The following is a 13,698-nucleotide window of genomic DNA, read 5'->3' as shown; positions in this document are numbered from 1 at the left end:
TTAAATCTGGCAGTCAAAACAATTCATAATCTTTACCCAGTCTATTTGTCTTATTTGGAATCCAGTCATGTTTTATGCCTTGCATTTTTACTTAACTCCTTCCCATTTGTGTTTCCTTTTATCTATAAGTATCGTGATTATCCATATTTATAGAGAGATCAAAAACTAAAGTAATATAAAAAACACTAAACTAGGTTCATTTGGTTACCTATGGACTTATCCAGAGCTATTCTTCGTCAGCATGAATAATACAAAATTAGCCTCCAGTACTACCTCTATCATTTATAGCTCCCTCTCTTCAAGGAATTTGGCAAAACTAGTCTTCACTTCTAGTTTGGCTTTGCCTACTTTAGCAGTAAATTTTGTAATCAGTCAACCAATTGCTATATACAAGGGAGTACTCTCACACCTAGCTACCAACAGTGGATAGTCAGCTAAGTCAGATTCTGAGAACTAACACTTGTTATACTTTTAATGAAGACTGTCAAGTATTTCAATAAGTTTACTCTCAGAATCTAAGTAAACATATTCAGCCACTTAAAAACACAACTCAAAACAAACCCAAGCCATGTGATAAATGCCATTCAAATGACCAAATCCTGCTTTCAGTTTTCTTGTCTCTGTCATCATACCTTCTACATAAATTATATAAGACTCAATGACAACATCTTTAAAAAGGCACAACAGTAAAATTTATTTAGCTACATGAAGAATACATTTCTGTAGCAGAGAATTCTACACACTGTGCTTTCGTTTTTGAGATAGAACCTCAGCTGCAAAGTAACTAATTAACCAGTGTCCTGGCCAAATTTAAGATCATTAACTGGAAGAAATAAGAACATGTTATTTCCTATTCCTGTTTTTTATAATATTTGAGAACTATGCTAAGTTCCTATGTAACTAAATGAAGACCCACCACAGCCTTATGACCCCTACTGTTGCATAATAGGAAAGAAAGAAAGCTCAGCATTGCTAGCATGTCATATAGTTGAGACTATGTCTATATTAGACTGAATTTATGGATAGGTGGTAAAGAAAACAACTTTTAAACAAAGACTTTGTTACAGAAGCTGAATCTCATTCACTCTCATTCTCACTAATAATTGCATTTTCACCAATCCTGTTTTTAGTAGCTGACTGATTTGAAAACACCATATAAATCGCACTGGGTTACAGACCGTCAAAAATATAATCCTATAGATGTGAAAAAAGATTCTCCCCAACTCTGAAGAAACTACACAAAGAGCAAAGGCCAATATATACATACACTATGTTTGTGTGTGTATGTATATATGTGTGTGTGTGTATGAATATAATTTTTTTTCTTCCAAAAGGCAAAAGAAGTAATTGTTGGAATAGCATAAATACCAGTTTTTAAAGGGAAAGTTAAGGAACAATACAGGGAAATATCAGCTATCTAAGGGAGTATTTGGAACAGGTAAAGGGAACATTTAAATGAAAAGGAATTTTGAGGGAGGGAAAACCCGTAAGAGAAGAAATGCCTTTAATGGAGCATAATTTCATTTTATGAAAAGTGACTAATGAGAAACATAAATATTACAAAAACACTGAAAGAGGCATTTGATACAAGTCACATACATACATTTCAACTTATTTTTTTTACCTCTAAGCCAAGGAACGCCTGCACACTATTTGTTCTATCAAGACAGTCCAAGCAGTTTGTTCGAACTGTACCACTCTGGCATCTGCAACAAATTCAGTAAAGTTTAACAGCTAGTTTGAAACACAAATAATAAAGCTAAAACAAAATGAGAACAATTAAGGTGATTAAAATACAGCATCCACTTTTTACCCCCAACTTTTTATTACTACAATTTTCAAACACACAAAAAAGATGAAAGAATTTTACAGCAAACATCCACATACCCACCATCTAGAGTCTACAACTGTTAATTCTTTCATATATTCTTTATCACATACTTATTTATCTACACCCACTTATTTTTAATTAGGCCAGTAGTCAGGACCTAAATATGCATTCAAATTTATAACCCCATAGCTCTTTGCACATAAAAGATAATCAAGTGTTTATGGAAGAAATTTTAAAAGCCTAAGATGTTATCTCTACTGACCTCTACAAATTTCTATGGCATTGATACTAAATATTGCACAAATTGAAAAAACTGAAAGTTTGAGCTTTGTTCACTAAAGTTTACCTCATCCTATAGTCTGACCTTAGTTTTTTTAATACTTACTTTCCTCCTCTACTTCATAATCAAGAACTGAAGATTTAAATTACACTAAAGCAGACAATAGGCAACGTCTTTTACTTCTATTTGCATTTAATAGGCCTTACTGAGGTCAAGATATATTAAAATACTAGTTTTAAGAGAGAAGTGAAATAGCCTCACATATAATAGCATGAGATCTGGAGCCAGATAAATCCTAGTTCTAACACTTTTTAGTTATGTGTTTTGGGGCAAATTATAGCCTATGCCTCAATCTCCTCAAATGTTAATGGGGATAATAATAGAACCTATCCCTTCAAATGTTGTTACAGGTACATGTAAAGACTACGTACACTGCCTGGCTTATAATATGTGCCAATATAAGCTACTGTTACTATTACTTGTTCAATTCTAAAGAAAGAAAAACAAGCCTAAAATCAAGTATAATAAAGATATTTTATTTTATTTTATGATAAACTTTGGTGTAAAAAAAGGAAATTTAAGAGCTCAATGTTAAGAACAATTTTTACAATATAGCAAAGTTCCAACTCAAAGAAAAGAGAAACAGAGCAGTCAAACCTTTGAACTTCACTTCCATTGAAATAAAAAAATCCATAATCTACAAACTTTTGGACTTGAGGTTTAAGAACACTATGTAATTTTTCTGCCTTTCCTCCTTTAACCATTTGATGATAGTCAAAATTCACCATCTGGATATCAGCAGCATGTTCAGAAGCTTTCAAGTGACTCTGAAAGTAAAAAGGCAAATACTCATCTAAATGTTAACTAAATACAACCTTATCAAGTAATGTTAAAATGGAACCTCACATTTTAAATTTAAACCTCAGCATGGTCCCTTGAAATCTCACTGATCTCACACAATGCATGCATCGATGCTGGCCATAAAATGGAAAATTATTTGCTGATATCCAATAACATCTTTTTGTAAAACCTCATATATGGTCCCCGAGAGATTAGGTGACATAATTAACATCAGAGAACTTAAATAATATTCTCATCTGGTTTAGAAAATTAAAAATTATTTCTAACTACCAGCACTTCATTTTTTAGACATTTAATACCTGTATCTGTTATAGAATGTCAAAATAAAGTAACTGATTTAAGACAAAACCTATCAAAGACTGAAAAATTCATTTTTTAATACTTTCAAATGTTTTAAAAGTCATTCTCTAAAGTACAATCTGTTTATTAACAATATTTATTTCACAAGCCTAAAAACAAAATAGTCAAATAATTAAGTTACTTCCAGACTTCATGAGACTGAACTTCAGAAAATGTTCTCTAACCATTTTGTTTGATTTAAGCTTTTAATCTTAAGGAACACCATCATTTATATTAATTCATTATTGATTCAATAAGCGTTTATGAAGAATACTTTTTTTTTAGAAGTTGGACATATCTTTGGGTTCTTTTTTACTTGAAATATTCAAGTTTTCTCTCAAGAAGGTATAGCCTTGGATGTATACAAATGTGTTATTCACCATTTCATAGGTTTAAAACAATGACTGTGGTTTCTAGGAAACAGGCAAGGCAATGAACAGATGAAGGGGGAAACTGCCTGGTATCTTTTTACCAGTGATAGATGAACATTTTTCAGAGAGGAGGATATTCTTCTGCTTCTCCACAGCCTAAATAAGTACATTTCAGAAAACAGCATCAATTGCTTTGAAAGCTTCCCATGATCCCAATTTCAGCAACATTACATAAAACTCTTTCTTAGTAGCCCAAAGAGTTAATGGTTCCAACAAGTACCCAACCTTTTTCTAGGAAGTAATTTCATTATTGTATCATATTATTTTTTAATATAATTTACATGTCCATGGGCCAGAAGAAAAAATGATCATGCCTACCTGGAAAGCCTTACTTAGCATATGTTCACCTTCCTTAGATCCAAGCAAATTTACTACTATTTGTTTACCATATAAATTCTTAAGTGTTCTAAAATGCCTATTTAGGAAAAAAAGAAATAAGCATATGTCAAGTGATAAGCTAATTTTTTTTCAACAAACAGAAATCCATTAAATAGAACCTACAAAACTGTTTTCTAAACTCCCAGAATTGGCAAAACTGGATACAAATTCATTCCACCAATTTATTCCTCTCAAAACTCTGAATTTATGAAAATTCAGTTAATGCCCATTTCCTCTCTGACTCATCAATGCTGAGACTCCCATCTGTGCTGGAGCTGCTGGACCCACTCCGCCCCTCTCCACTCTGTGAGGCTGGTGCCACATAAGCACCGAGAACACAAGCCATCCAGCTTGGGATGGCAGCCACGACAGAGGGATGCACCTCATTATGTGAGGACATCACATACTCCACGGGTATTCAGGATCTCCTTAACAGCTCTAATCTTATGAAAATAGGCCCCAAATAGGAGTTTTTTTTTTTTTTTTTTTTCTCTCCAGCTTCTAACCATTCCAGGGGCTATGGAGAAATGCTGTCCCAAGGAAATACAACATGAACCACAGACACAATTTTAAATCTTCTAGAAGGTACATTAAGAAAAGCAAAAATAAACAATGAAATTAATTTATATATTTTATTTAACCCAATATAGCTAAAATATCATTTCAACATGTAATATAAAACAAATATTAATAAGATATTTCGCATTTTGTTTGCACTAGGTCTTTTTTTAAATTTTTTAATTTAAATTCAGTTTAGTTAACAGATAGTGTATTATTAGTTTTAGAGGTAGAATTTAGTGATTCATCAGTTGCATATAACACCCAGTGCTCATTACATCAAGTGCTTTCCTTAACGCACATCAACCAGTTACCCCAACCCCCCACCCACCTCCCCTCCAGTAACCCTCAGTTTGTTTCCTGGAGTTAAGAGTCTCTTATGGTTTGCCTCTCTCTCTGTTTTCATCTTATTTTATTTTTCCTTCCCTTCCCCTATGTTCATCGGTTTTATTTCTTAAATTCCACATATGACTAAAATCATATAGTATTTGTCTTTCTCTGACTCATTTCACTCAGCATAATACCCTCTAGTTCCATCCATGACGTTGCAAATGGCAAGATTTCATTCTTTTTGATGGCGGAGTAATATTCTATCGTGTATGTATGTATATGTTTACACACACACACACCCTACCTTCTTTATCCATTCATTGGTTGATGGACATCTGGGCTCTTTCCATAGTTTGGCTATTGTGGGCACTGCTGCTATAAACATTGGGATGCATGTGCCCCTTCAAATCACTCTGTTTGTATCCTCTGGATAAACACCTAGTAGCCAATTGCTGGGTCATAGGGTAGTTCTATTTTTAACTTTTTGAGGAACCTCCATACTGTCTTCCAGAGTGGCTGCACCAGTTTGCATTCCCACCAACAGTAAGAGGGTTCCCCTTTCTCTGCACCCTCTCCAGCGTCTGTTGTTTCCTGGATTGTTAATTTTAGCCATTATGATTGGTGTGAGGTGGTATCTCATTACGGTTTTGATTTGTATTTCCCTGATGCCAAGTAGTGTTGAACTTTTTTTCATGTGTCTGTTGGCCATCTGTATGTCTTCTTTGGAGAATGTCTGTTCATGTCTTCTGCCCATTTCTTAACTGGATTTTTTTTTTTTTTTTTTTTGGATCGTTGAGTTTGATAAGTTCTTTACACATTTTGGATTCTAGCCCTTTATCTGAGAAATCATTTACAAATATCTTCTCCCATTCCATAGGTTGCCTTTTAGTTTTGTTGACTATTTCCTTTGCTATGCAAAAGCTTTTTATCCTGATGAAGTCCCAATAGAGTTCATTTCTGCTTTTGTTTCCCTTGCTTTTGGAGGCGTGTCTAGCAAGAAGCTGCTGTGGCCAAGTCAAGGTTTCTGTGCACTAAGTCTTTGAAATCTAGTGTGTATTTTACACTTACAGTACATCTCACTTTGGACTAGTCATATTTCAAGTACTCAGTAGCTACATGTGGCTAGTGGTTACCCTATTAGACAACATATTCAAAGCCATGGTTTTGAGGCCAAGAGATCAAGACCCACAACCTAGTGCTATCAACCCCAGAAGTCATAATACTGGGTATCACTTTCTTCTGGTTAAATTAGGAGTCAGAAGAAATTTTACTTAGAGCCAAAACAAGCTGAAATGAATCAGTAAAATATAATAACTAGTTCTGTTGCTTAACAATATCAAAACTTATGTATGTAAAATGTAAAAATAATCAGTCTTACCTGTCAAAAGCAGGGGCATTGGCTTCAAATCCCCTTGACATACGAACACGATGAGATCCCACCTACCAGAGAAACACATTTAATCATACCAAAAGCCAACATGTAGACAAAAGAAATATCATTGTTTACAATATGTAGTAACTCATTTGTTGAACACACAATAGTACAATGAATAATTGATTTTCATTCATATTGTTTTAAAAAAAACAAGTTCAAAGGGCTTCCTTTCCCTTTATTTTTAAAAACATGACCTCATTAAAAAAAAAACTAGAAGTTATGAAACACTCATAAACTAACAATAATTTTTACTTATGAAAAATATTTTTAAGAGGTCTTTTGTATACATTACCTTGTTTTAAGCTCAAACTACATGCCCTGTATAAGTTAACATATTACTACCATCTGTGTAATAAAAAAACTGAAATGCAGACAAGTGAAATAACTTGTCCTCTTAGGTCAACAGAACTAATTCCAAAACAAGTGATTCACACAAGAATTTAGGTCTCCTGAACTAAATTCCTACTCTTCCAACTCTACCTATGTCTACAAGTGAAGTGTCTACATATTTTTTCTTTGTTATGCTAAATGCTCTATTCACTTCTCCTTCACCTAAAGATCCAACAAATTAAAAACACTGTTCCTGGGGGCGCCTGGGTGGCTCAGTTGGTTAAGCGACTGCCTTCGGCTCAGGTCATGATCCTGGAGTCCCGGGATCGAGTCCCGCATCGGGCTCCCTGCTCAGCAGGAAGTCTGCTTCTCCCTCTGACCCTCCCCCCTCTCATGCTCTCTCTATCTCATCCTCTCTCTCAAATAAATAAATAAAATCTTTAAAAAAAAAAACAAAAACACTGTTCCTGGAAAAACAGGCTTTCCAAGTCAGTCTCACAGTCACACACACACAATCAGATAATATGGATTAAGAGAACTAAACAAGATGGAAAGTATCTGCCTTTCTGTTTTGTTACAGTTTTTCTTTTTTCACATAGGAGAGTAGCAGAAAGATGACACAAAATTAAGAAAGAAATGAGGGGTGCCTGGGTGACTCAGTCGGTTAAGCGACTGCCTTCGGCTCAGGTCATGACCCTGGAGTCCCGGGATCGAGTCCTCCATCGGGATCCCTGCTCGGCAGGGAGTCTGCTTCTCCCTCTGACCCTCCCCCTCTCATGTGCTCTCTCTCATTCTCTCTCTCTCAAATGAATAAATAAAATCTTTAAAAAAAAAAAAAAAGAAATGAGATGCTAAGAAGAAATATAAAAGTGACACCAGATTATCTCTCTGAACTTCACTTTTAAACATTTCCCTCTGAGGCCCTGGTATCAACGTTCCCCAGAATTCATTCTCCCCAGTTTGAACAAGGTGACTTTATTTATGTATTTATTTTTTAAAGATTTTATTTATTTATTTGACAGAGAGAGACACAGCGAGAGAGGGAACACAAGCCGGGGGAGTGGGAAAGGGAGAAGCAGGCTTCCCGCCGAGCAGGGAGCCCGATGCGGGGCTCGAACCCAGGACCCTGGGATCATGACCTGAGCCGAAGGCAGTTGCTTAACCAACTGAGCCACCCAGGTGTCCCTGAACAAAGTGACTTTAAAGGGGCATGGGAAGAGGGCTACCAAATCAGTCATGCAGTTTGGTGAATAAAATAAAAAAATTAGCTCTAACATGCTCATCCAATTTGAAAACTGAATTAACAGTATTATCCATTCATCAAGCATCCTTCTCTCCAGATAAGACAAGTGAGACAATTTAGTAACTCCCCTAATAATCAGTATTTTCTCTTTAATGTTTTGTCTTTTCAACAAGAAACTGACTTGCCGAATGCCACGCCTATATTCAATTTTATTTTATGGTGCTTAATAATCTTTATAAAATTTTAAAATTTGAAAGATGTACACCCCAGGGCATTAGGCATTTTAGACTGAAGAAAACTCATCAGAAGTCAATACCTTTTCTTTGGAGTAGTCTCAGGTAATTACCTATAACTCTATAAAAGTCCAAGACTTAGCATTTTTCTACCGATTAATATTTATACTGAACAGTACTGCCAACTGTCAAGAAGGTAAAAAAAAATACAAGTTCTGTTTTTCAAGCAATGGCTGTGGTTGTCCCCCAGCACTGTGGTCTTCGACACACAACTAGCTATACATCATAACTCTTCTAGTAACATATTGGTTAAACTAGACTGGTTTTATTACTCAATTAGGTTTTAGGACAACTGCCTAAAAAAAATTCTATAATAAAAGAGCTCTTAGATTAATTGTGATAAAAGTAGTACTCCAGAATGTTTTAAGGCTTTAAATAACCATAAATTTATCCAATTTTTTAAAAAGTTGTACCAAAGATATCTTTTAAAAACCATTTAATTGGGTGGTATGGAACATCATTTTCCATCTACTGCTTCATGTTTACATATTTCTAAAACTTCAACCAAAAATTGAGTATGCAACCCTGTACTAGACATAGATCTGATAATGCTTACCATGTTAAGGCTAATATAAGCTGTAACATAATGTCAGAATAAGAGTATAAATTGTAAATGTTAAATAACTTCTGAGAAAGGAAGTCATAAGTAAAATGAATGAGTTGCCACCACTTAAAGTATCATTCTTTACCTGGGTAGCACCTTATGACAACTCCTAGTAATTCCTCAAACTAATTCATATTGACATTTACCTCTTCTGTAAAAGGCCTGACCGCCCCCCCCCGCCCAAACAGATGGTAAGCTCTCTCTGAAGCATCAGTATTGTCTTTGAATTTCTCATGGTATACAACACTATATACCCAGTATAGAATAATATACATGGGAAGAACATAAGTATTTAATGAAGAGATCAGTGTGGAGGAGGGACTGAATCCATTCAAGGAGATCTGAGTGGGCTATATTGAAGGATGGCAAAGTTTAATATGGGGAGCAGAGGATACTTGTTAGAAAACAGCAAGGCATGAAGTTGAATAGGCAGAGGAAAGTAGATCGTGAAGAAAAGGGCACCTTACAGATGTGATGAGCATAGTATTTCAAAAGTGAGAAGAACTGCCAGAGAGCTGGGAGGAGACCAGTCAGAAAACTGTGAGAGTCTTCCAGGCAAATAAATGAGGAACACTCTAACTGGGATGATGGGAGTGGGAAACTGAAAGCAAGGCAGAGGCCCGGTGCCCAGGAGGACGCAGGGCTAGTTCTGCTGGTTCAGGACTGGTTCTTGGAGCAGACAGGGTTGGAGATGCGTCAAGGCCAATGGAATAGCATCAGGTACACAGAAGTTCTCAAATGTGAATGGTAGGGAATTGGGTTAAAAATACAGATTTTTGGTCTCATTCCAAGAGATTCTCTTTCAGCTGATGTGAAGTTGAGGCCATGAATCTGTATTTTAAAATCACCTCAGAGGATTCCTTCAAAACCTTACAACTAAAAAAACCTCAGAGGAATTAACTGTGGAGGGTAAAAGGCAAGTGAAGGGACGACTCTCTGTCCATGCCTTCTGAAGTGGGACATCTTGCTAGGTAACACGAACATCAAGGAACCCTAAAATTAATTCCAGTTCTGAGAACACACAGGACACCTAACAATCATTTTCAACCACTCTGTCAAAAGCCCTTGTTTGTCTTCTAAGGGAAAATAAATTTAGGGACTTGGTATTTTGTATTTCTAAAAATGAGTATTTTTCAGTTTTTAAAAATTGATAAAATATTTTCATTCCTCTATTACCTATTCTTAGAATGATGGGGAAAATGTTTTTCTGTAAAAGATACTTATGAAACTAATCCATTCCTGTTCAAAAAAAGGCTGACTTTAAAAACTACTAAGCTAAATAATTGAGAACCACTTAGTCCCTAACCAATGACAACACAATAGGCCAGCTCCATGAAAATTTAGCAGAATTGCTGGACTGTCTCAACATCTGAAAAATTACTATCTTTATCAAGAAATGCATGATTTTAAAATCCGTAGCTTTCAGCCCTTAAACAGTACAGCACTGGTGAGACAGACTATGTGGGCCAGCCACAGAACACAGCTGGAGGGAGGTGGGTAGCTTCAACCAAGGAGGATCACTCAATGTAACTACTCAAGATCCAATCATATTGAATAATCAAACACTATAATTCTGAGCTTCTAATAAAATATCACAGAGAGCAGCTAACAGAGGGTCCATAAATAGGTTATTACCATTTCTTACACTCCCCTGTCTCTAAAGCAAAAGCATTCACCTTGCATCAAAACAAGGCTTTCGAAATGTTCTTAAAACAAATATTCCAAACACCTTCCTCTGATCACAAAGGCTTAGGAGAAGTGGACTAGGGTTGGGATTTTATCCCAAAAGAGACTTGGGGAGAGCTATATCTGCTTAAGTTACCCTTCCAAGCCAAAGAGAAAACCTGCATAAGTCAAAATTCATGACAAGAACTCCTGGGTTCTTGCAGTTTAAGCAGTTCTTGTAACTGCTTTTAATCCTTGTTAATTCTTGGCCTGTCTTACATAAATTGCAGTATTGCAAAGGTTCAAGTGGTCTGCAATCTTTCTCCACACAGCCGTACTAAAATGTAAGAGATCCAGCTGTGAACTAAAAGGAGGCAAGACTGTTTTCTGTCCATAGTCTCAGTATTATAGGCTAAGGCATAAAACTTAGTAGACAATACACACTAGAAGTCTAAGATGAAAATAACGTATACTTTAGGGACTGAAGATTTTTGAATAAAAAAATGCAAAATCACGCCATTATGAGCAATCTAATATTATGAACTTACATGAAAAAAATCTTATATCTTAAAGATTAGATGTTTATATCAACAAAGTAAAAAAAAAAATCAGAAAGCAAACCAGAGAACATATTAAAGATGACAGGTCACTAAAAATTATAAAGTAAAATTTCAGTAGCAGATGTATTATTGGTAACAACAAAAGCTAACCCTTACAGAACAGTGTGGCTGTGGGTACCAGGCATTGGTCTTAGTACTTTTCATTTGATCTTTACAACCCTATGAACAGGAACTACTAATATTATTAGTCCCATTTTTTTATAGATAAGCAAATTGACACACAGAGGGGTTAAACCACTGGCCCAAGATCACACAGCTAGTAGTGGCAGAGTAAGGATCCAAACTGAAAAGTCTGGTTTCTGAAGCCTTTTTTTTTTTTAACTACTACATTCTTCTACCTAAAGAGGCTAAATTGTTATATATTAAGATACTGAGATAGTAAATATGAAACAATGAATATCAAGTGCTATGGAAACATTAAAATTTTAATATTAAATACCGCAGTTGAATTTCTATGGACATGTGAAAGAACATTAAATGAAAAATACCTAAGACAATTCCATGAACTCTTCTTGTATTTAGACCCTCATTTGTGAATCTAGCTAGTATTACTAAACTGAATAACAGAACTATCCAATGAACTAATAAACTATCCTCAAAGTTTAAAAAACATGGAAAATATTCAAGAGAAAACACAAGACAAAAAATGTTACACAGATACCTGCAACCCTGGTTGCTCCCAGAACAATGGAACAGATCCCCGGATTTGTATGAAAGAAGAAACAGAGTCATCTAAGTACACAACCTACAGAGAAAAATCATATATAAAATATTTCCATAAAGTTATTACCTCTAAATGACAAAGACAAATTACTAACATCTGTTGCCTGCTAGTTTTATCTTATGACCAGTCTCTCACATATATTTGTCCTAACAAAATATCCAGAAGAGGTGACTAAATAAGTTTGACTTTCTTTTAATTAGTGAGTTTTTCTGTATATTAACCAAAAAAATAGTAAAAACATAAACATATGAGTCACAACTTTTAAAAAAGAATGCCTTCTAAATCTCAATATTTTACACAAGTACCTTTATTTTTTTTCTTTAGCTTTTTTATATTTTTCAAAAACTAATTTGAAGAACTGAGTTGGGCTGGGGGTGTGGGCTGAATTTCATTTATATGGTTTCAGAGCCAAAAAATGTCATAATTTTTTTAAAAATTCAAGTATAATTAACACACAGTGGTATATTCGTTCTAGGTGTACAATGTGATGATTCCACAATTCTCTACACTTTTCAGTGCTCATCAAGGTAAGTGCATTCTTATTCCCCTTTATCTATTTTATCCATTCCCCCATCCACTTCCCCTGTGCCAACCACCTGTTTGTTCTCTGTATTTAAGAGTCTTTTTTTTGTTTGTCTCTTTTTTTCTTTGTTCGTTTTGTTTCTTAAATTCCACATATGAGTGAAATCGTATGGTATTTGTCTTTCTCTGACTGCAAATGCCATAACTTAATTTTAGATGAGTTTGATTTAATTTTACAAAAACCCCACTTTTATTAAGTTGTCTAGCTCTATAATTGAGGATTTTTAAATTCAATACCAAAATGTACAGCACTGACAACGTCATGCTAATTCGTAAAAATCTTGTTACTCATTTGAAGAGCCATACCTAAGTTTGTTTATAAATAAGTCTGTTTCAGGGAAGCCTTCCTTAAGGCCAGTAAGTAGCCAAGAACAACCACAAAATGACATTACAGATGTGAAAAGGAGTTCTGAATCAAATTGAAATCTGTTTCTGTTATTTTCTGGGCCTCTCATCTAATACACGAATTAAGCAATATAAAACACTATATACCTGTTCTGTTTCTACAAAATTAGCGACGTGACCATCATCATTTGTTCCCCGGACATTAAACCTGGTCCCAGCTCGTTCACAGCTGAGTCTGGAAATGAGGCAAGCCTTTGCCTGCTTATGAGCGGCATAAATTGTTCTGATTTCTACTCCCCCACACATGAGGCGTAATAACCAGTCATCACAATTCACACCATAGTGCTTGAGATGCAAGTGCAAAGACTGATTCCTAACAGAAAAAAAATAACTCATTAGCTTACTGAGTACCAGACAACACAGCATCAGTTTTCAAACAGTGCTCCTGAAACATTAATTTAATGCTATTCAATTAAAAGGCCCTACAAATAAATCAATTCATTTACATTTACTATGCTAGGAATCAGAAGAGAAGGCTATAAAATGTGATCTTTTGGCACATGACCTACGGTCTCTAGAAAAGAAGCATATCTTTTATGTTTTTAGTATCTATGCCCCATTCTGTTGTCTTTTATATAATGTATATATAACCTAACTTTTCCAAAAATAGGATTTCATACACATATCCCCACCCCACCTTATAAAGCTCTACTCTTAATGCTCCACTTTAATGAGGCTCTGTTTTAATTAATTTTAAATAGTCAATTGAACTAGTAGCTACCATATTAATACATGTCTAGAGTTTTCCATTACTCCGAATAGAGTAGCATTCTAGGTAACAAGGGGGTC

General features: G+C 35.1%; 1 protein-coding gene across 4 annotated transcripts in view; it reads right to left on the bottom strand.

Annotated features, from left to right (window-relative positions):
• The window catches only part of SYNJ1 (synaptojanin 1), an 88,053-nt gene that overhangs the window by 47,928 nt on the left and 26,427 nt on the right, over window positions 1-13,698 (bottom strand). For all 4 annotated transcript variants that reach the window (XM_028115299.1, XM_028115287.1, XM_028115289.1 and 1 more), the window contains exons 5-10: window positions 12,997-13,222; window positions 11,860-11,943; window positions 6,387-6,448; window positions 4,061-4,157; window positions 2,769-2,938; window positions 1,625-1,706 (exon numbers count right to left, since the gene is read on the bottom strand). In XM_028115299.1, coding sequence (XP_027971100.1) covers window positions 1,625-1,706; window positions 2,769-2,938; window positions 4,061-4,157; window positions 6,387-6,448; window positions 11,860-11,943; window positions 12,997-13,222 — 721 coding nt within the window. The remainder of the gene's footprint in view (window positions 1-1,624; window positions 1,707-2,768; window positions 2,939-4,060; window positions 4,158-6,386; window positions 6,449-11,859; window positions 11,944-12,996; window positions 13,223-13,698) is intronic.

The sequence above is a fragment of the Eumetopias jubatus genome, unplaced genomic scaffold, assembly GCF_037043125.1.
Source record: "Eumetopias jubatus isolate StellerSeaLion01/CBP00866 unplaced genomic scaffold, mEumJub1_p1.0 scaffold_1, whole genome shotgun sequence".
Classification (NCBI taxonomy): domain Eukaryota; kingdom Metazoa; phylum Chordata; class Mammalia; order Carnivora; family Otariidae; genus Eumetopias; species Eumetopias jubatus.
This window is presented reverse-complemented; position numbering and strand designations above follow the sequence as displayed.